The sequence below is a fragment of the Lathyrus oleraceus genome, chromosome 5 (genome assembly GCF_024323335.1).
Source record: "Lathyrus oleraceus cultivar Zhongwan6 chromosome 5, CAAS_Psat_ZW6_1.0, whole genome shotgun sequence".
Taxonomy (NCBI): Eukaryota; Viridiplantae; Streptophyta; class Magnoliopsida; order Fabales; family Fabaceae; genus Lathyrus; species Lathyrus oleraceus.
Window position 1 is genome coordinate 330,594,378 of NC_066583.1, and position 24,250 is coordinate 330,618,627.

The following is a 24,250-nucleotide window of genomic DNA, read 5'->3' on the forward strand; positions in this document are numbered from 1 at the left end:
TCTACTGTATCAGACATATTGCATAAAACTTCATGTGTGTTATAAAAGATAAGAATCTTTGCAAGAAGGTGGTGAATGTTGGGTATGCTTTAACTCAACCGTCATTTCAATATTATCGTGATGAAATTAGACTGTCTAATGAAGACGCAGGGAGATGGATAAATAACATACCAGTAGAGCAGTGGACAAGGGCATTTGACAGAGGTTGTCGATGGGGCCACATGACAACAAACATTGTGGAATGTATGAACGGGGTTTTCAAAGGAATTCGAAATCTGCCGATAACCGCCTTGGTAAGATCAACCTATTATAGGTTGGCTTCTATGTTCGCAACCAGAGGTGAAAGATGGAGTGCAGTGTTAATGTCCGAGCAAGTATTCAGTGAGTGTTGCATGAAGGTCATGAAAGAGGAGAGCATCAAAGCTAGCACACACGCTGTAACAGTCTTTGACCGTCATAGACAAAATTTCAGCGTCCAGGAAACAATGGGCAACAACGGGGGGAGACCAAATTTAGCCTATGCTGTTAGACTAAACAGAAGTTGGTGCGATTGTGGAAAATTCCAGGCCTTCCGCATACTTTGCTCCCATGTCATAGCAGCATGCGCTTATACTCGTCAAGACGCTTACAACCATTTATCTGATGTGTACAAGGCCAACACCATCATGAATGTATATACTCAAAGCTTCTCAGTACTACCAATGGAGGATTACTGGCCTCCATAGGAAGGAGATATTGTTTGGCACAATGACGAGATGCGTAGAAAGAAGAAATGAAGGCCAAACAACACACGTATCAGAACAGAGATGGATTCCATAGATAAAATGATAAGATTATGTAGTATCTGTCGTCAACCAGGACACAACAAGAACAACTGTCCCAATCGAGGATCATCATCTAGGTCTTAAGCTTTTTGTAACATTGTATTTCTGTAACCTTCAATCATTATATATCATTAAGTTTTTGTTACCACGAGGTTCACAACAAACATCAGTACAAAATAAGCTATCTGAAAACATAAATATTTCTAACTGATTACAACAATCAAATTGATGTCGTCTCGACCGAACATCATTTCCCTAGCATCCTTATCAGTCTTCATTCGCACCCAACCAAAGATACTGTCAAGTCTCTCAATACTTCTGATTTTTTTCCCCTTCTGGTATTTTCCCATCTAACCAACGAACCAGCTCCCTCTTCAGTTGATCGAACGTGGTGATGTTCCAAAACAGCATCAGCATTTGAGGTTTGTCTCTCGCATAAATCACCTTTCCGTATCGGCGACGAACACCAAACATGATAGCCAAATGATTATATGAGATGTGGAACAATTGGTCACACAACGCATCTATTTAAAAGACAAAAAATGCATTTTAGGAGGAGTCTCCAATTGAATTGGCGACTCCTCTTAAAACCTACACATAGGCGCCAATTGGATTGGCTAGGGCACATGCACTAGCCAATCCAATTGGCGCCTCCATTCAAGTTTTAAGAGGAGTCGCCAATTCAATTGGAGACTCCTCCTAAAAGTGGAGTATTTTGGGAATTTTTTTTGAAACCAGGGGTATTTTGCGAATTTTCTTGAAAAAGTGGGTTATTTGGGTAAAAAAAACCTTAATAGAAAAACAAATAAATATAGTTATTAAAAGTATAGTTACTTTGATAGTAAAACAAATAAACATAATAATGAAAAGTATAGTTATCTTTCATAAGCTCATTTCATATGAGAAATGACGAAACCTACACCCAAAGACAACTCCCACACTAAAAAGCATATCAAATTAGCATGGGAGGAATATGAGTCTAATAGCCAATAGGGGCATTTAAATCCCCGTCTTGTTGAATTATACGCCTTTCGACACCATCCAACCAATCCTTATCAAAAGCAAAGCTGCGCACATCTTGTAATAACTCGAAAAGTTCAGAGCGGCGTGAGCCCAATACATCGACCAGACTATGCGTTTGGAGGAATTTCAAAAGCTCAGCAAGTAAGTTGTAGGCATAGCCCTTGTATCTATTACTAAGTGAAGTATCTCTTAAACGAACACAAGGGTGCTTCGCAAGGAAATCATTCAACAAACACAAGTTCTCATCATTCAAATGCTTCTTCGAAGCTAGTTGCTCCAGCTCACTTAAATTTTCATCTATTTGAGAAGAGTCTTCTGAAACTACAAGAAACAAATAAAATTAATTAAAAATAAAATGAAGCAATAAAATACCTTTAGAAGGATTTGAAGGAAATTGAAATGCAATAGGAGATATGACGGCTAGAAGAGGGTTTAGATTTGGAAACTACTCTTTCACCATCTTTAGGAACATTTGAGCATACTTTTATGAAAGCATCATCATTTAGAGAAATTGTAGGATAGGAAAATATATTCAAAGAGTCTTCACCTTCATCATTGGTCTCTGAAAGTTTAATCAAAGGGTCTTCACCTTCATCATTGGTCTCTAAAAATATATTCAAAGACTCTTCACCTTCATCATTGTTTTCCGTAGTGACAATGGACAAAGAGGTTGTGGCTACTTGGCAATCAACATCTTCCTGCTTAGACTCAAATCAACAAATGACATTGTCTTAAAATTTATACCTTGATCATTGATTACTGCATTGGAAAAGAGTAAAAAATTATATGCAAAAGAGGGGAAATACCATTTGCTTAGGAGAAAGTAATTGTATAGGTTGCTCCTTCTTTGTTTCTGAAATGGTAGAAGAATTTGCTGCTAAAGTTTTTTCTGGCGGCGTGACAGAACCATCCAACTAATTTCATGGCATGCAAATGTAAATAAGTTGTAATATATTTGTAAGAAGCACCAGAAGTATACTTTATTTCTTTTTAGGTATACCTGAGGTTTATTGGTCGTTTCAGTTTCTCCAAGTGAATGTTGTTTGTTCGTCAATAGTTGTTGATCCATTGATTGTTCATTCAATAACATCTGTAACTAGAAAGAACAGAAGCAAACTATTAATTAAATTTATCCAAAAATTTTATGGATAGGATATGATTACTATTGACCTGTGAAGTAGTCAATATGTGTCCTAATGCTGCTTCCGCTTCAATCCCAACCCCAGCTGCAAATTCTCTAGTGATTTCTGAAGTAGGACTTTGATTCCAGGTGTGGTGGCCTTTGTAGGCTTCTTTTAATGGTTGCGATTGCGATAGAACCATGAGTTCCATATGGATATCAGAATCTATAACAAATTATTATGGAGATTAAAATCAGTATATAGTAACTCATAATCATAATAAATCAAAACATCTATCTGACTATAAATCATCATTTTCAAGTTTAGAGATGTACATCTCACTGTGTTCTACTCAATTTTTCCCCGCATTTTGTGCATGTGCAAACACACAAATTCATAAATTAAGGGAAAAAGTAAGCATAAACCTGTAATAATATGTAATTTATATAAATACTATTACATCAAAATATGTAATTATTTAAAGCATACATGTAATAGTCTTCAAAAATATTGGATATAGTGTGTACCTATGTCGAACAAAGGATGAATAATGTCATCTATGTCATCCGATTTTGATGCTGAAGTCAGAGAGAAATTATGACAGTTTTGTACAAGACGACAATTTACGGCCTCAAAGTGCACTTTTTGAGCATCAGAGAGGTTTGGCAGATTGATAAATGATACAACTTCCAGATTTGGAATCTCGAGTTTCTGATCATCACCTTCGGTTTTGAATATTTGTTGCAGCTCATATGCTTCTCTTATTATCAGAACTTTTAGCTTTGGAAGCTCTTTACATACGGAAGTCGGAAAGACACATTTGAGTTTGTTGCAGTTTCCTACAATAAGTATTTCTAGCTTTGGAAAGTATGTGTTTGTAGACTCAAAATTTATGGATTTGTCATTCTCCAAATCATCTTCAATAATATGCTTCAACTCTTCGCATTCTACTATTCTTAGAGCAACCAATTGTGGTAGGCATCTTAATATAGATGTGGAAAACACAATTTCCAATTTTTTACATCGCCTGATTTTTATCACTGTAAGGTAATTGAGGGAAAATGAATTCTCCAAAAGGCTGGTAGTCTTCGAAGGCAGATCCTGCAACGCAATGTACTCCAAACATAAGTTCATTTGTTGTTCATGTAATATAATTTCTACTTTGCAATCATATAGCTTGAGACTTTTCAAACCAACAAAATGATCGATGTTCCCACTCAATTCTTGCTTAAAATAAATAAGTAGTAAGATAAAAACATTTTTGAGATTAAGTAAAAAAAATTAAATAATATTTCATTTTAGAATAAACTAACAAACCAATCAAAGAAAACTTCCTCTTAATATTAAGATGTAAGTCACAAATGTTATAATATCTAATAAAAACGAAGAATAAAAAATAGCAAAAGATAACATAACAGAAGGCGAGAGGCTTACCTGCTGTTGATCTTCAGTAGTCCTTGATTTTTTGCCAAAGCAACATATATTGGTCCATGACAAGGTACTGCATTTCAAAGGTTCTAACTGTTTTCCTGGCTTGGAAGCATCTCTAGAAATGGGAGAAGGCGTGGTAACATCACATTTTAGAAAATTATTTATTGAATCATGGCCAAATATGGATTGCAGCTTCTCACAATCAGATATTGAGAAAAAATCCAGTGCCGGAAGATCCTGAATTGAAAATATAAATTTTAATCCATGGCAGTGTTTAATATATAGATGTTTCAGTTTTGGAAATATTGAGTCTTGACTCATCTTGCGATCATTATCAACATCAGCAGCAACTATTTCTCCTCTTGATTCCTTCACTTTTCTTTCATCTATTATTATGTATTCGAGATGTTTGCAGCCAATTATTTCCAATACCTCCAATGACACTAGGCTACCAGACGTAGTCAGTTGAAATAGGGATAAGATCAACATCGGACATTGTAGCAATAACAATCTCTTCAAATTGAAGAGGTTTAGGCTGCACGTGAATAAGCTTTGCAATTGATCGCAGCAGATGATGGCCAGCTTCTCTAAACTCTTGAGAGAATCAAAGGAAAGGGGACCATTGCACAATTCTACCAAACTTTCCATTTCATCCAAATGTAGTATAACTAATTTGGAGAACACAGTTGTTACTTGAGAATTACCATGCTTAGTGTCAATGAGACACTTAAGCTTTGGAATGCAACTCAATTTAAGCTCGACTAGATCATTCATACCATAATCCATAGGAACAATTTCCGGTATGATATTTACCCATTCCCACCAGATTCCACCTGTTAGTCTAAGAACCTCTACTGCTTGTATACAGTCCTTGAGTTGTTTTTTGGGGAGTAAATATTTATCTTTTTTGCCTAAAAGAGACAAATATTTTGATACTGACACATTCTCATTTGTACACCAATCATCCACTATAAATCTTTGTAACAGTGGGAAGGATATTTCTCGGCAACAATCATTAAAACTGTTTATGAAATACAACTCTTCAAGTGAGGAGCATCCTTCAATCACTTTAAATGGATTATTCCTTCTAATTTTACAAAATTTCAATTTCAACGATCTAAGATTCGGTAGTTTTGCCATTCCTTCTGGAAATTCATTAATTTCACACCAAATCAAATCAAGTGTCTCAAGACTTTGCAGATTTCCCAAAATAGAGATATCACCTAAATCAACATAATTAAAAAGAAGAGATCGAATATTCTTCAACAACTGAATTGAGTGAGGTAATGATAGATTTGTTGGATAAATATAACCAAAGAAATGAAAAACACGAAGGCCACTAATGTTTTCAAAAAATGAATTTGGGACTTCGATTTTCTCCTTGTGCCAATCATCATCACTGTCGATATTGACAATTAGAATTTGGAGCTTTGAACTCTCAAGCTTGCACAATATCACGTCTTTTAGCTTTCCTTCGCATAACAAATATTTAATACTCTTCTCCCTTTCAACCATTCTTTTTTTATTTTTATCATACAACTTTACTGTTTGAATCTCTTTGTTTGCTATCCATTGGGCTGCATCACGAACCAAGTCATGCATTTTCACTGTATCATCATCGACCTCCAACAATAAACAAGAATCTAGGAGTTTATTTTTGGATATAACTACTTGACTTCGAGCATCTTCGTAGCTGCCATAATCTTCCCCGAAAAGGCCAGCTCCTATGCCAAGTCTGATTAAACTTTCAGTAGGAATTTCTTCATCTTCTCGAAATACAGAACACAACAGGAATAGTCTCTTTGCCTTTCCATCGTTCATATTATCATAGCTAAACTTCAAGCGTTCATATATTTTAACCAAATCATCATCATCATCAATATCATGCATTGAAGCATATTTCTGCAAGGATTTTAAGGCAAAATCCCATTCTTCCCGATGTTGTTTTCCCCTCAAACTACTTGCGATAACAGCAATTGCAATTGGTAATCCTTTGCATTCGTCTGCAATTTTACGACCCTTGTCTAGCAAACTTCTAGTTGAAGTTTCAGTCAGACCAGCATGTCGTTTGAACATTTCCCATGCATCATCTGAAGACAAGAGCTCCAATCTGATTGTCTTACTGCATCCTAATGTGTTGCATACCTCCACATTGCGCGTGGTTACAAGAACTCTACAACCTTTGTGATTGTCACTATATGGAATCCCTATTTCTTCAAAATCAATATCTCCCCAAACATCATCAAGTATTACAAGAATCTTTTCACCATTTGTTAATCTTTTCCATAGTTTTAAAGGTCGGTCTGATTCACTACAGTCATCAAACTTCAATCCCAAGGGCCCAGCAATATCATCCTGAATCCTTTTAATATCAGGAGAAAATGACACTGTCGTAACAATAATGCACGAAAATTGTCTGGATTGCTTAAGTATCTTACCCACTTCTTTGGACAATGTAGTTTTTCCTGTTCCCCCCATTCCTTGCAACCCTATTATATAATTGTTTTCATCTTTCAGTGCATCCAAAAGCTCATTATATTTCGATTCTCTGCTTTTAAAAGAAATATAGTATCGAGATGAATAACGTTCAACATCTGGAAGAGGAGCAGGGAGTCCGATTGCAAGTTCCTTTCCAATTTCCATTAATTTTTTTATTTGGTCTTTTTTATTTGCCAGTTCCTTTCCCCTTCTGTATCGCCATATGCAATTAGGAAATAATCCAATAAAACATTTCTGTTTTGTTTTGGTGTCTTCTTGAATGAGCTTATCAGCTTCTTCTTCCCAAAAAAGAGCATTAGCTTCAACATCTTCTCCTCTTCTTTTTGCAACTTTAACACGCTGCCCAACAGCTGTCCTTTCTGCTTCCAGCCAGACCTTTTCTTCTTCAAGTTCCTTAGCAATGCATGTGAAACAACATATATAACGGAATTCTTTTAGCCCTTCATTTATCAACTTCTCCATATTTTGCTTTGCGTAATCAATCAGAAAACTCGTCATCTAAATCATTTTCAATATATCAAAGTTAGGCATACATGTTCAACATTGCTTCAATATATCAAAATTATGCATAAATTCTAAACACTGCATAAAGTTGAGGGACAAATATAGAATTGAAGATAAATTGATCTGGGGTTATGAGAAACAACAAAATATTAAAAAAGGAAATCATATTATTGTTTTTTTACCTGTTTTTTCACCACTTTCAATGCAAGCAAGCTCAGGTTGATTGAGAAATTAATCTTCTTCTTTCTCCAATATGTAGTGCTTTCTTCAGTTCAAGTTATGCAAGCAGTAAACAAAAAGCAAGATTACATCATATATATATATATATATATATATATATATATATATATATAATATATATATATATATATATATATTATATATATATAATATATATATATATATATATATATATATATATATATATATATATATATATATATATATAATATATATATATATATATATTATATATATATATATAATTATATATATATATTATATATATATATATATATATATATATATATATATATATATATATTATATATATATATATATATATATATATATATATATATATATATATATATATAATATATATATATATATAATATATATATATATATATATATATATATATATTATATATATTATATATATATATATATATATATATTATATATATATATATATATATATATATATATATACTTATTGGTGTAACTGTGTAATTGACGTTTGAGTTTTCTGATTATTCTAAGTTAAAAAAAAACTGTATCGTTTATGTTGGTACGTGTTGGATGGCCTTTAGGTCATGACTCACACGTGATTATATTAGAGATCCTAAGCCTAATTGTGAACTTTTGTAGAAGAGATATAATTTTCTTGACAAGAAGGTTTGAAAAAAGTTTGTAGAGTCTCGTAGTTCTAAAGAGTTCCTAGTTAATAATAATTGTATTTTCTAATAATTTTCTGCTTTATAGATACAATCATGCACCTTAATATTTTTTCTATTATTCAAACAGATTAAAAGTGAAGCACGGAAGCTAAACAAGGCAAAAAAAAAAAAAAACGTAGATTGTCTCGTGAGGGATACATGAAACTTGAGAAAACAATTATTGCTAAAAAAGACAACAACTAGGAGGTGAGGACTCCATGAGTCATGATCGCAATCCATCTTAACCATCACGACAAAAGAAGTGGAAGAGGGCTCAACAAATACCAATTGGAGTCTACATATCAGATGCCTCAAGATTAGTCGTTGCGAAAATTGTATGTAGGATTACTTGTGCGTATGTTATGTGTTATTTAAACCTCTTTAATAATTAGCAATGTATATCTTATCATATTGTGTATGATTCGTTGATTGATATGGACAATCAAGATTCGTTTATTCCACAACCGTGACATGATATAGTAGTAGAAGCAATCGAAATAAAGGAGCACGGTGGACGTGTCCATGGTATTAGAGATGACATTGGTCTGAAAGTGTGGTTTGATACATCTAGAATAGCACCGAACAAGTGCAAAAAGAAACAATTGAAGATTTTCAAAGGAAGTTGGAAAGTCAAAAGAAATAATTTGAAGATGTGTTAGCAGTAGAGCGGGAAATTGCAGGAAAGAGATGGAAGAGTTATATGCGGTATATGAGACTATTATGATATCTCAAATATTTGATATATATATATATATATATATATATATATATATATATATATATATATATATATATATATATATATATATATATATATATATATATATATATATATATATATATATATATATATATATATATTTTGTGTTGATTATATTTTGTGTTCATGTTATTTTTATGACATAGAGAATTAGTGGAATCGTCCCACAATGTATACATGAAGTCAATGGTGATTAATTCTCTGAAAAAACTGTTGTACATGGTGCAAGTATAAAGGAAGTTGTTCAGTCACCCCTACTTACTATAAGGTCCATAACGAGTTATTGGATTCTTCTGAAGAATGATATACCAAAATGTTATGTCATGTTATCGATAAGATAAATCTAATTCCTCTTGAGCTAGAACATGATTGAGAGTTAGATTGTTTATATGTCGATCCTAAAGATATAAAGGATTTGGTCATTGGAAATCAGTGGATGGATATAGGGCTACTACATATTTGGTGCACGTAAATATATAGAATTGAATATCTCATTATGGTACATTCATCGTTTTATGTAGAGCTAATTATTCACTTATTTTTTTAATTTTATTTAACCATTTAGGTACATTCACCGTGTTTGTATATATTAAATAAATCAGATATTTATGGATTCTTGGATCCAGTTGGTATTCTCTTTACAAATAATTTTGCAAAAAAGAAATTGAAGTATACTTAACATCAGGGTTAAAGGATAGAAAAGATTGTTATTTAGCATCATTTCTCCATGCGTGAGTAATTTTGAAATCGTGGTTTCTCTATTATATACAGTCAGTTTCCATGTTATACCAAATACTAGTTATATATGCTTATGTTCATTTTTTGAAAGTTTTCAATTGATTATCATATCTCTTCGGACGAATATGATAACTACATTTTGTTTCTTACACAATCCATTTTAACCTAAGATGCTTATTTGACTTTGTGTTTAGTTTAGCGTGTAATATTTTAAAATTATTTTCAATATACAGGGTTGGGAAGCAACACTATTATATGAACAATTATAGAAAAAGTTCACATTTTGTTAGCCCAAGATAAGTGTATTATTTGCGAAACTCATTTATATATATATATATATATATATATATATATATATATATATAGTTACATGCATGTGTGGTTATATATTCATGAGCGGTTTAAATTTGTAAGTGAGGAGACAAGTAGAGGGAAACAAATGAGGATACTATGTAATGAAACACATGTTAAACATTGTCTTAGCCGACATTGTTGATTCTTGGGATTAGATAGATATTATGTCATGAAATGTTTATACTATATAATATATTAATGTTTAAGTTTGCTGTTATATTTTGAATCATGTGATATTAATTATCTTCACTTTTTTAACGATATGACACCTATCTCTCACAATGACTTGAATTTGTAGATGTTGGACATTTGTTTTCGGTGTGCTACATGAAAAGAGTGATAGTGTATGGCTTTGACTTTGATGTTTATAAATATATAATTTTGGCTTAATTTGATGTTGGTTAAATATGACAATGGTATATACATATATATATTTGTAAATAATATTTTTGATTTTGATGTAAAAAATATTTAGTTTATATATATATATATATATATATATATATATATATATATATATATATATATATATATATATATATATATATATATATATATATATATATATATATAATATATATATATATATTATATATATATATATATTATATATATATATATATATATATATATAATATATATATATATATATATATATATATATATATATATATATATATATATATATATATATATATATATATAGGTGCCACTATTCTTTTAATTAAAAATTATTAACATAATACAACGGTTATTTTGAATCCCAACATTAACAAATCCGTGATTTCTTCCGTATTTTAGTTGAGTCTTTCATTTTTATTTAAAAGTGATATCACTTCAGCTTTTTTTTTATAAAATTTCATTAAGTAAACAATATATCATCATGACTCTTTTAGATGACCGTGGTGGAATGATTTATTCTTTTGAGAAAATAATCTGCTCTTTTGACTCGATAGCTCTACCAACTATAATGATATTTATCTATATAGCTTATCTACCGAATTTGAGAACCCTTCATCTTTCTCTTATCTTTTTGATATTTTATGTAGATTGTCAAACCAAGAATAAAATATAGATACAGAATGGATTTTATCATATTCAATTTTATTCTATCCATTATTTATAAACTCGAACAATATAATCTCACTATTTATCATTCCACAGCAATCTAAACATAAGAAAAAGGTATAGCCTATAACAGCTAGGTTGGGGTCTTAAGTGAATCATCCACCAAAACAATTATTCTATGTGTATACTAGTGTTATTGATTCTAGGTTATGAGACAATTGTTATTTATAACAACTTAGATTATGTTTTTAAAAATTCTGACTATGTTATGAGCACCAGCTAATTCTGAAAAATAAAAAAATAAAATAGAAAATCATATGATTGTGATTTACCTTATTCCCAAGTATGAGCGAACAGTGAAGTGGTATGAACAATCTTGGCCTTTCTCCAAATTGCAATTCAAGTTCTCCTTTCTCTTTTTTGGTTTCTTAGAACTCATATATATGTTATGTAGCAACAAATTAAGGGATGGAATAAAGTAAAATAGCGGTAATGTAAGGACAGACATTGTTACAAACACGTAAAGTGCATTCATTGAGTGATGAAAACAAGTTAAGCAAAGCATAACAAAATAGGGTGGTTTGGGGGTACCCTTTTCTTTTTGAGATGAAAAGAATCAAAAGGGGGAACAATATGGTCATTTTACTAACCACTACAAACTATAAGAATTGTAATTTTACTTTTTGTTTTATCATTTAACTTCACTTCATAAAATACTTTTTAGATTAAACTCGTGATTACTTGCAAACAAAAATAAATGGATGCTTGCAAATTGTTTCTTTTAACATTTTCCATTAAAAGTTAAATAGATAATAAATATAGTAAAATGATTTGAATATATAAATTCAATACAATTATCATAAGCTTAATATGTCATGAAAGGTTATTTAATTAGTTAAAATTAAATTGGTCTAATTGATATTAAGTCTATGGTTATGAGTATATATGTCATGAAAGGTTGTTGCGTAGATAAATAACTCAACATCTAATTTAATGAGGGGCAAATTAGAATATTGAAAATTAAAAAATTTGTGAGACCTTATTTGCTAAATTTATAAATGTCTGTGATGGTAAACATGTGATAGTTATAAGGTCTCACATGTGATGAATAAATCAATCTAAAGAGGGGTTTGTTATTTTACATGTTTTATTATTAATGTTTGATGATTACAACAAGAAAACTTAATATTAGTGTCCAAAGACTTGATATTGATGGTTCACTAGGTACCTTGAGATGGGCTATGTCGTAATTGAATAATATTGATTATTCGGTTTTTCTCTTATATGAGTATATTTATAGTGTTTCTTTTGTTCTATTTTCTGCTATAATTGCTTTGATATCTGCTTATCTCAATTCGATTCCTATCCTTAATTTGGCCATATTCAAGGACTGGAAAGAGAACATGGAAATTGTTTTTGGCTGCATGGATCTTGACCTTGCATTAATGATGGAGTAACCACATTCTCCTTTGAAATCTAGTACCTCTGAACATAAGAAAGATTATGAGAAGTGTGATCACTCCAATCGTATGAGTCATGATTTGGTCTGTTCTGAGGTCAATTTACCTTCAGTGCCTGGAAACACTTGGTGGTAAGACTTAGGTGAAACTACTAACATCAGTGTTTCAATGAGGGGTTTCCTGAACTACCAAAAGACAAATGATGTTGAAAGATACATCTATGTTAGAGATGGCAAGCCGATTGAGGTGTAAACTATAGGGAATTTTAGATTATTGGAGATGTTAAAAGATAAATCTAGCATTTATTGCACGTTTTAGCATAAATGGAAATAATCAGTTTTCATAGTTAGCCAATAATAGCCTTCCAGCAGGATTTTCTTGGTCATTGCATGATCGTTTGCATGAGTATCGAAGAATCCTTCATGGATTTCCTTTATAAGCATGTCTACTTTGTGGCCACTACGCCAAACAAGACCTTAGACAGCGCTTTTTTTAGCCTTAGACAGCGCTTTAAAGCGCTGTCTAAACCTCCGCTGCTAAAGGTTTAGACAACGCTTTTTGAAATCTTAAAAGCGCTGTCTAAGCCCCCCCCTTAGACAGCGCTTTGGCCTAAAGCGCTTTCTAAGACCCTCCTATTTTAATTTTTTTAGGTATACCTTAGACAGCGCTTTTGGCAAAAGCGCTGTCTAAGGTATACCTAAAAAAATTAAAATAGGGGGGCTTAGACAACGCTTTTTGAAAAGCGCTGTCTAAGCCCCCCTATTTTAATTTTTTTAGGTATACCTTAGACAGCGCTTTTGCCAAAAGCGCTGTCTAAGGGGGGGGCTTAGACAGCGCTTTTCATAAAGCGCTGTCTAAGCCCCCCCCTTAGACAGCGCTTTTGCCTAAAGCGCTTTCTAAGCCCCCCCTTAGACAGCGCTTTTTCCAAAAGCGCTGTCTAATGTATACGAAAATATTTGTAGCTTTTGTTTTAAACCACATTTTTTCCAGGTTTATAAACCAGAATTTCTACCTGTTTTCAACCAGATTTTGACAGACAGAATCACATTTTATACATGCCATTTTGGCCTTTTTTCTACCAATTTTTGGCTAACAAATATATATATACCAATTCAAACCAATTTTGCCTTAAATGTATCAAAATATATACAAATTTATGTACACATTTACAAGTCATTACCTATACTACAAATTTATGTACACATTTACAAGTCATTACATATATTACAAGTATACTACAAAATTACACAAATTTATGAAAAAACTTTGAGCTCTATCATGAATTGACACCACTCCTCTTTGATTTCGTCCACTTGATCCTTTGTATAAAATGCACACTTGAATTCCTCAAAGTACTACATATGAAGCAAAAAATATTTTGAATTAATTCCAACTATTTAATTATATGAGATATGTGTAAATATAAAATTAACTCATAAGTTAGTAATACATACATCGGTGGGAATCACTAATCGGCCCAAAGCAAGAGTATCCCGCATAAACCTCAACACGAAATACCCGCAATCTATTTGATTACGTTGTTGAGGACACTACATGAAAAAAAAATATGGATTATAAATCCTAAGTTTTATCAAGTGTCATCACTAATATAATAAAAAATGTGGTAATTAAAAATATACCGCCACTTTAATCCATGTAATGCGGTTGGCGCCCCTCCTTGAGGTTTGGATATCTCGTTGGGCCCGAAAAGCTTGTAGGATGCTAATAAAATAAAAATGAAGCAATTAGAACAATTAACATAAACTAAGAAAAATTTTGAACATTCTCACTTACGTGTCAATTAGGCGCTTCATATCCGGGTATGTTGTCCAATCATTTCCTAACGAGTCAAGATAATACACAATTTCTCGGATAGGATTGATTGCGAGCAACAACCAATGTCCACTGTAATGATTAGGCAAATGTTAGATGGTAACTTGGAAAATAATTATAATATATGAATTTAGAATGAAATGCTAACCCGGTATTAAACGGTATAAAAAACAACTTCTCCGTATTTTTATTGTCATTGAGGATCCGAAGAACGTACTCCGTCACGGAATCCGGGTTATTTAAGATTGCACCTAAGTTGATGCTCGCTGGTGCTAAGAATCCGAATGACTCGTCCAAATCATTGGGGCGCATCATTTTGTCATACAAAAACCTAATATAAAAACATCATTAACACCTCTTTTGAAACATAAAGTAAACCGGATTAACATAAAGTAAACCGAATTAATAAAACAAAGTAGACCGGATTTACCTAATATATGTATTGACAACGTTGACGCCGATTTCTTCATGACCAAAAACTTGCATGAAGTCTTCATTACCAATCATTTGGTCGTGAGCAAAGCCGAAAATCCCTTCCTCCATATGTATAGTCCGAACACCTCCGGTCGGTATATCGGTCATCTCTATAAATGTCCTGAGGCACGACCTATACTTGGTGGTAGGTTTTTTCCTAGCTACGGTCTTCTTAGCACCAGAACTTTTTACCCGTGCGGAGGCGTTCTTAACCTCCTTTATTTGTTGTGCGGAGGCATTGCTAACCTCATTTTCTTGAACCTACATGTCATATAAATAGTTAGATCAAATTAAGAATGTAACAACTTCCATGAATATATGTCATATAATTGTATATTACCTCTTTTCTTGATTTGGATTTTGTGGGAGTCTATTTAACATAATCAAGGAAAATATGTAAGTAAAATTTTAAGCATAAATTTTAAACTTTGAATATACACATTAAAGTTAACATAAGTTTTAAGCATACCTCATATCCTACGCATATGAGGTTTGTCGGCCATGCAACAAACGAACCTACTGCTTCGTGCACCGTTGTTGCATCCGAATCATCGCTAGGATATGGTAATAATGCATTCGGGTCAACTGCAATATCAACTGATACCTTCAAACATCCAGCAGGGAGCTCTCTAGTGTGGAGTAATACTCCGCTAACGTTATGCACTTTTCCCTTGCCAACCATCCGATAGTGTGGTGACGACAAATACAGCTGACAATGGGAAATGCCCTAAAACCAATAATAACAAGAAATCGTTAATGTGTATATATGTCAAATACATAATTTAAGCAAACAGTTCAATTTAAGACAATTATATGTAATTACCTCTGGAATGTTCGGCTGAAAGGTACAGTTGATACTGTTTTTGTCCGAAGCATCTCTGTATACCGTTGAGGCGCTAGTCTCTCTTTCTCTCCTCAATGCATCAAGCTCAGCTTGCATGGCTTCCAATCTTGCATGAAGCTCCCGATTACTAGGAGCCTTTCCTTTTCTAACACTGAGGGAGGTCGGAGTGACTCCAAATCCCTTACCCCTCACCCGACCAGAATACTCAGGGACATCTAATGCCCGACTAAGTATGCTCTTAGTATCATCGGGAGATAGAGACTGAGATAGCTCCTCCTGAAAAATCAGATGAATACCGTATACTTGTCAAATATGTGTATAAAAATGTTATTCAATTAATGAAAAAATATTATACTTACACATTTCTGGTATACGTTTAAAACTTCTTCTTGTGGAACTCCAGATTTGCCCACACGGGCTTCCTTCCACAAAACATGTGCAGGAAGAGATGTTTCTGAACTTTCCTCCTTCTGCAGCTACACATTAAGTCATACAATTTGATCAGATAAAACTAATATATGATGAACAAATTTGTTTTCGCAATTTATAAATACTTACCATGGATTGTTCTAAGCGTCCATATCCGACACGTCCTTTTCGGTACGGATATGCGGGACTTGATGCTCTTTCCCGATTTGTAGCACTTATTCTTTGAAAAGTCGGGTCTTGTCTTTTGGATTTGAAAGCTTCCCATTCTTCAGCCGATATCAAACTTTCATATTTTCTAGGAAGCTCCGCATCCACAAAATTACCATCCGCATCCTTAAGGAACTTGGATGATAAAAATGTCCGAAACCCTCTAAGAAGCTTTCCGGCCAATTTCATGCAAAACCCTCTTCTTTCTTCTTCGATGTTAAAACATCGCTAAGAAAAACATACAGATTGATAGTTAGTATCGGTAATTGAAAAAAACATAATTGATACGGTATAATTAAGGCCCAAATGATTGTACCTTTATCTCACTCCAAATTTTTTCTTTGGACTCTTTCAACTCTTTATTTCTCCAATCATCACACGTAATGGGAATTTCATTCCTTACTAGTGCACCGATGAAACTAGTTAAGGTATGCCCATTAGGTTCTATAAGTTATCCCTGGTTGTTCCAAGAGACATCTAGTATGATGCCTCGAGATCTTCCTTGGACCACCCTTCGCATTACTGTGATGCCTCTTCGGATTTCTTCTTCCGCGGATACTTTACTAACTTCCTCATGTTGGTCATCAGCCATGTCTAACCTGTAATAAACCAAGGAAACCATCAAATATCAAATATAACTTATAATCAAAACAATTGAAAACAAAAAAATAAAGAAATCATGCATTATCAGATATAACTTATAATCAAAGCAATTGAGTACAAAAATATAATGAAATCATGCATTACCACATATAACTTATAATCAAAACAAATGAAAAAAAAATAAAGAAACCATGGATAATTTACCTAAGTCACTAACATCTCTTTCTTTTCTTTGTTGGAATATTAATCACTTGTTTCTTAGCAATGCGTACGGATGAATTGATCCAAATTCCCTCATTATGATCGTTTCTTATATATGACTCATCCGGTATAAGATCCTCAACTTCATCATTTCTATTCAACTCATTCCGTCTAATGCATGACTCATTCTCAACATCAATATCACATTGATCGACACCGCTATCATCAGTCACTTTGTTAGAGAAAAGCACTATAGACCATTTTGTACTCTTCGGGTCATTCACATAGAACACTTGTTTAGCTTGAGATGCTAGAATAAAAGGTTCATCTTTGTACCCCACCCTAGTAAGATCAACTTGCAAAAATCCAGACTTATCCATTCGTATGCCACTACTATTCACCCACTTGCAACCAAAGATGGGAATCTGAAACTTCTCGTAATCAAACACCCAAATGTGCTCAATAACTCCAAAATATGACAAATTTGCATATTTGGGGTTTAAGTCCTTCATACTTGATATATGCATTGCTTCAGCTAGCACGGTGACACCACTATTTTGCATAGTACTCTTATCATCTTGTTCTTTGGTATAAAATGTGTATCCATTAATTGAATATGCGCTATGAGAAAACACATGCAAACTTGGACCATATGCCAAACATCTCAACCTTTCTGTTACCGAAGAAGGATCTGAAGAGCGCTTCAAATAAATATGATCCTTCAACCATTGTATGAAACTTTGATTGTGCTCTATAACTATCCAATTTTCATTTCTGTTCGGATTTAACCTTCGGAGTACATCCTTGTGCATTTCAACATATGGCTCAACCTCATTATTATTGTGCAGAACATACAAATGAACTTGATCCCGTTCATCCCTTGATATTGTCACAATTTTATTCCCAATTAATTTTTTACCTTCCATTTTGTCGAAAATCTGAGCTCTGGGGAGTCCAATCGATTGAACGTTAGACAAATATTCAGTACAAAACTCAACAGCTTCTTCAACAATGTATCGTTCAACAATACAACCCTCTGGTCGACTTCGGGATTTCACGTACCCTTTTAATATTTTCATATACCGTTCAGCAGGGTACATCCATCTCATATAAGCTGGTCCACACAACTGTGTCTCTTTCACAAGATGAACAACTAAATGAACCATTATGTCAAAAAAAGACGGAGGAAAATACATTTCAAGCTCACACAAGGTAATTACAATCTCTTTTTGTAGTGTTGGTAAGATCTCGGGATCGATCACCTTACTACAAATTGACCTAAAGAAAAAACACAATTTAGTTATGGCACTTCTTACTTTTTCTGGCAAAATAGAACGTATACCTATCGGTAGAAAATGTTCCATTATAACATGGCAATCATGTGTCTTCAAATTCTTCAACTTGAGGTCTTTCATAGAAACAAGTCTTCTGATATCAGATGAGTATCCTTCTGGAACCTTAACTTCACTCAGAGACTTACACAAAATTTTTTTCTCCTTTCTAGATAAAGTAAAAGCAGCAGGTGGTAGATATGTTCGTCTTCCTTTCTTCACGGGTGCTAATTCAGTTCTCATTCCCATTTTTAACATGTCCTCCCTTGCTTTAAGGCCATCCTTAGACTTGCCTTTTATATTGAGTAATGTACCGATAACACTTTCAAATACGTTTTTTTCAATATGCATAACATCGAGAAAATGTCTCACGTACAAAGACTTCCAATATGGCAATTCAAAAAATATCGACCTTTTCTTCCACCCACCTTTCACAATCTTATGTGCAAAAGGCTTGCCAAACTCAGTACGCACATCTTTCACCTTTTCAAAAACTTGTTCACCTGACAATGCGGGTGGAGCTCTACGATGTTCGGTGTCTCCATTGAATGCTTTTCTCCACCCACGGTAGTGATGTTTAGAATGTAAGAATCTACGATGACCGAGAAACACATTCTTCTGGCAAAGTTCCAATCGAATCGTATCGGTTCTGTCTTCACAAACAGGACACGCACGTTGACCTTTAATGCTATACCCAGATAGATTCCCGTATGCTGGAAAATCATTAATTGTGCCAAACAACATCGCCCTCAAATTGAAACTTTCTTTCCTATATCCATCATAAACCTCCACACCGTTCTCCCACAAAATCTTTAAATCTTCGATCAGAGGTGTCAAGTATACGTCAATGTCATTCCCTGGTTGTTTAGGCCCAGAGATTAACATAGATAACATCATGTACTTACGCTTCATACATAGCCACGGAGGTAGGTTATAAATCATAAGAATCACAGGCCATGTGGTATGTGAGATACTTTGAAGACCATGTGGGTTCATTCCATCAGTAGATAATGCCAATCGAAGGTTTCTTGCTTCTGATCCAAACTCAGGATAATCATTATCAATCTTCGACCACTGTGGTGAATCAGCCGGATGCCGATACATTCCATCAATAATTCTTTCATCTGCATGCCAAGTAAGATGTCTTGCATCGGTTTCACTACGAAACATGCGCCTAAATCTCGGAATTATCGGAAAATACCATAAGACTTTTGCGGGAGATAATCTTTTCTTATATCGAGACAAACCGCATTTAGGGCACTCAGTTAACATTGCATATTCGTTACGAAACAAAATGCAATCGTTAGGACAAGCATGTATCTTATCATAGCTCATGCCAATAGAGCACAACATTTTTTTTGCCTCATAGGTTCGATTAGGAAGAACATTATCATCCGGTAGCATTTCTCTCATAAGGGCCAACAACTCTGTGAAACTTTTATCCGACCATCCATTACCCGCCTTTAAGTTGTACAACTTTAATACCGCAGAAAGTCTTGAGAATTTAGTGCAACCTTTGTACAACGGTTTCTCAGCATCGCTTACCATCCTCTCAAACATTTCAGGACAATCATGAAGATCTTCTTCCAGTGCTTCTACAATCTCTTCAACTCGATCACAATCGTATGTTTCCGTGTCTTTGTCGTATGAAGCATAGGTCGTACTACTTTTTCCACTCGATTCAACATTCTCGTTAATTTTCTCACCATGAAATATCCAACACTGATAACTTTGATCAATTCCATGCCTCAGCAAATGCGATTTCAATCCATGTGCGTCAACCTTACCAATATAACAACAACGCAAGCAAGGACAATGCATTCGTCTGGGGTTTTCAGCGTGTTGAACAGCATACTTAACGAATTCCAAAACCCCACTCTCGTACTCTTTGGTCATTCGATCGGCACAGATCCATGTTTTATCCATGGTTTTCCTACTTATTAAAGTAAACAATTAAACCATGTCGTATAAAATTATTAACAAAGTGGTTGTAAATAGGTTGAAGATTATTATTCCTCCAACTATCTCTCCTTTTCAATCACGCTTTGTATTAGGGAGAAATATTCATGATAATATTATGATGGCATAAAAAATGGATCATAACATACATAAGATAAAAGGGAAGATAAGATATTTTGTGATTAAAGTTTATCATAATATACATAAGATAAAAGTGAAATATTTGTTATTTTTATTGTTAGTGAAATATTTGTGCAAATTCATAATTTAATCAAGCGAATTCTTAAATTTTTCTTCTTTTATTAATTGATTATATTGTAGTCTCTATTTCTAATATATTTCTAAGTTAATTGAAAAACCATGTTGAAACAAAGATCGAAGGTGGACTGGCTCAAACTGGGAGATAGTAATAATAAGTACTTCTATGCTTCTCTCAAAAGTAAGCAAAATCAAAGTAATATTAGTTCCATGACTATGGAGTATGCTAATATCTTAACTAAGCATGAAGAGTTTGAAAGTGAAATTATGAGGTTCTATAGCAATTTAGTTGGCTCCACTGCAACCAACCTCCAAGGCATTTGCTAATTTTTACCAGGGGATATCCAACATCTATTAAGTTGGTCATGCAGAAATTCAACGAGTTTTCTCAAGTTACTGGTTTGGAGGTTAACCCTAACAAGTGCAGTCAATAAACTAAATATTTCAATAACATTTTTATTGGTCAAGATTTCAACAGGGCAATAGCAAAACCATTAACAATGACAGTTGTGGTGGATAGTAAAAATTTGATCAAGATTGCAACAGGGCAATGGACAAACCACAAGCATTGAGTGTAGATTCAAACAGGACAGCCATATGCTAACACCAAACAAGCACATTTGAACTCATTGCATTACAATCAAACAAGCACATTTTTAGAGCAGAACGTACCGTGAGAGGCGAGTGCGGCGGTCGAATGTTTCGTTGACGGCGGAGGGACCCTCGACGGCGGATAAAAGGGTTTTCGGAAGTTGAAGGAAAATAGGGTTTTCGTGTTTTGGAGTGGAAGGCGTGATGTTGTGTGCTGTCGTCTTTTAGAGTGGAAGGTTGCTGGAGATTGAGGGGAATACGAGTGCGGCGGAAGCGCTGTGAGGTGAGTGAAAGGTTGCTGGTGAGTGAAGAGGCAAAACAAAAGAACAGAGAACGAAAGCGCTAAAGTCTGAAATTTTATTTTTATTAGACCTTAGACAGCGCTTTTGGGGAAAGCGCTTTCTAAGGGGGGCCTTAGACAGCGCTTTCCAAAAGCGCTTTCTAAACCCCCCCTTAGACAGCGCTTTTGGTTTTATTTATTTTTTTAAATTTAAAGACTTTAGACAGCGCTTTTTCAAAAGCGCTGTCTAAGGTCTATATTTAAAAGCGCTTTCATTATTTTCTTGGAACATTTTCAGCGCTTCATTTTAATTTTAACCTTAGACAGCGCTTTCTTTTAAAAGCGCTGTCTAAGATGCGCTGTTAATAGTCCTTTTTGGCGTAGTGGGCTATCCACGCAACTGAGCAAGACCATGTCATAATTTCTCTTGTAAAGCAGATTTTCATTTAGGAAAAACTTTGTTGATAACCTCCTCAGAGTTCATTTGTCTATGATCGAAGCATTTCCTGGGTATTCTTTCTTCTCAAGATAGCGTTTAATATCGTAGAACCGGAATTTGTCATTTGATTCTTCTGTTGCTACCAAGCAATGTGAAGGTTAATCAAAACGCCTGATTATGACAGATGGTTGGTGATTGTGTCAAACCAAATTGTATATTGATTCTAAGGTTTCCAAAGCATCTTCCATCTGATTTTCCTCTCGAGGAAATGGGAAAAGGTAATTTCTTCGAACTGAGGTAGTAGCTCCAACACATTATCCCGGTATGGAATCAGGTCAGGGTGTCTTATTTCCTAGTAACTGTTGATTGTAATTTTAAGTGTCGGGTTTTTGTTATCGTATCCACAGGGATTGTAAGATATCACCGCCGTTCGATGGTTGTATTAATTCTAGCTTAAGGTAACAATAGGGTTTTGGTGTTTGTCACGTTATCTTGCATAAAAAGGTAATAAATTGCGGTAAAAGTTTTGGTTTGAATAAATGAGAAATATTGCCAAAGTTAGGGTTCAATGATCACTTTGCATGTATTTGTTCGGTCAACAATCTTATAAACTCCTTTAGATGATAAATCATTTCACAAAGTCCTCCCAATATGTTTCTCTCGAACACACATTGTGAGTTTTGCCCTTTTGATCGATTGTTTATCTCTAACACAATCTATCAAAATGACAACTTTTTGGTTCAATCTTATGGTGAACAAAATCATTCATTACTATCTCTAGCTAACAAACAAGATTGGATGAAAACCTAGGTCAAGAGTTGGTAAACATCTCTCGATCATAAACCAACACAAAGAGTTTTAAATAGAAACAAAGTTTTCATCATATATTCACCATTAAAGAGTTTACACATGAAGATCCTTACATTTACACACAAAGCTAGTAATCACCTACATTTAACCTTGACAAATGGATGACTTAACTACTCATTTTCATGGTAGCTTGGTCGGCAAGTCTCGGAAGAACGTTGATCAACATCCAAGTCGAATAATCGAGATTGGATGGGAATCCACCTTCTTTTTGTAGAAGATGGTTAAAAGATGAAGAGAAATGAAATCTAGGGCATAAAAGATCCTAAGAACAATGCTGGAAAATATCTCTAAGAAAGTACAAAAGTATGAAAAGTAGGTATGGTAGTCTATGGCTCCAAAAAGTGGCACTTGCTACTTATAGAGCTGTACTGGGTTGTCATGCTCGCTAGGCGAGCAGAATGGCTCGCCTAGCGAGGGTCTAATTGTGGCACCAGAGGCACCTGCGCCCAGAGAAACAGCCTCTGTTGGACTGTCATGTTCGCCTAGCGAACAAAACCTTCGCCTAGCGAAGGGCTCGCTTCAACCCTCGCTCCAGCGAGGTTGAGAGGTTTGGCTACTGGAATCCTCGCTGGGAGCTCGCTGATGGCTCGCCTAGCGAGTGAGTGCTGGCTGCGCTTTTCCACAAGTCTGGACGCATTCTCTGCAACGCTCGCTGGAAGCTCACCTAGCGAGTCCTTCGCTACAGCTCTCGCCTAGCGAGCAAGCTGATGAATGCAACTTCTCTTTGGTTCCTTTGCCAACTTTCTTGTGTCTTCATTTTCTATTGTTTCATGCCTTCTTCCTGCACAATAACACACAAATCAAAGGTACCAAGATCGTTTATCAATGTATTGCATTTCATCTAAAACAAAGGTGGTTTTGACAATTTAGCAAGGAAATGGAGTGAAAGATACCCACATTTGATAGCTCAAATAAGCACTTTTGGGTATCTAACAACTTTCCCCAACTAGATTCTTGCTTGTCCTCAAGCAAAGTATGCCTCTTGAAGGACAAGAGGATTTGCTTTAAGAAAATGGTTTCTCCGAAGTTGGATAAAACGGCTCAAACACAAGCGAATCAACATATACAGGTGTCCAACGGTTCGAATAAAATAATACACAAGAACTAAAACTTAATAGCAACGCAAAATATTTATCTATCTATAACAATATTATTCTGAATGAATCACCCTATCTCTCCTCTTCGAATAAGGAATGAAGAATTTACGCG

General features: G+C 34.2%; 1 protein-coding gene across 3 annotated transcripts in view; it reads right to left on the reverse strand.

Moving 5' to 3' along the window:
- Positions 1-1,675: 1,675 nt before the first annotated feature.
- The window catches only part of LOC127084406 (probable disease resistance protein At4g27220), a 64,895-nt gene continuing 42,320 nt past the window's right edge, over positions 1,676-24,250 (reverse strand). The window contains exons 1-9 of one of the 3 annotated variants that reach the window (XM_051024851.1): positions 11,595-11,827; positions 7,585-7,667; positions 4,403-7,396; positions 3,496-4,069; positions 3,018-3,193; positions 2,848-2,937; positions 2,654-2,761; positions 2,395-2,545; positions 1,676-2,168 (exon numbers count right to left, since the gene is read on the reverse strand). In XM_051024851.1, coding sequence (XP_050880808.1) covers positions 1,804-2,168; positions 2,395-2,545; positions 2,654-2,761; positions 2,848-2,937; positions 3,018-3,193; positions 3,496-4,069; positions 4,403-7,396 — 4,458 coding nt within the window. In that variant the 5' untranslated portion in view covers positions 7,585-7,667; positions 11,595-11,827 and the 3' untranslated portion in view covers positions 1,676-1,803. Of the gene's footprint in view, positions 2,169-2,394; positions 2,546-2,653; positions 2,762-2,847; positions 2,938-3,017; positions 3,194-3,495; positions 4,070-4,402; positions 7,397-7,584; positions 7,668-11,594; positions 11,828-24,250 lie in introns of those variants that run through there. The other 2 variants (XM_051024852.1, XM_051024853.1) reach the window with 2 other exon arrangements.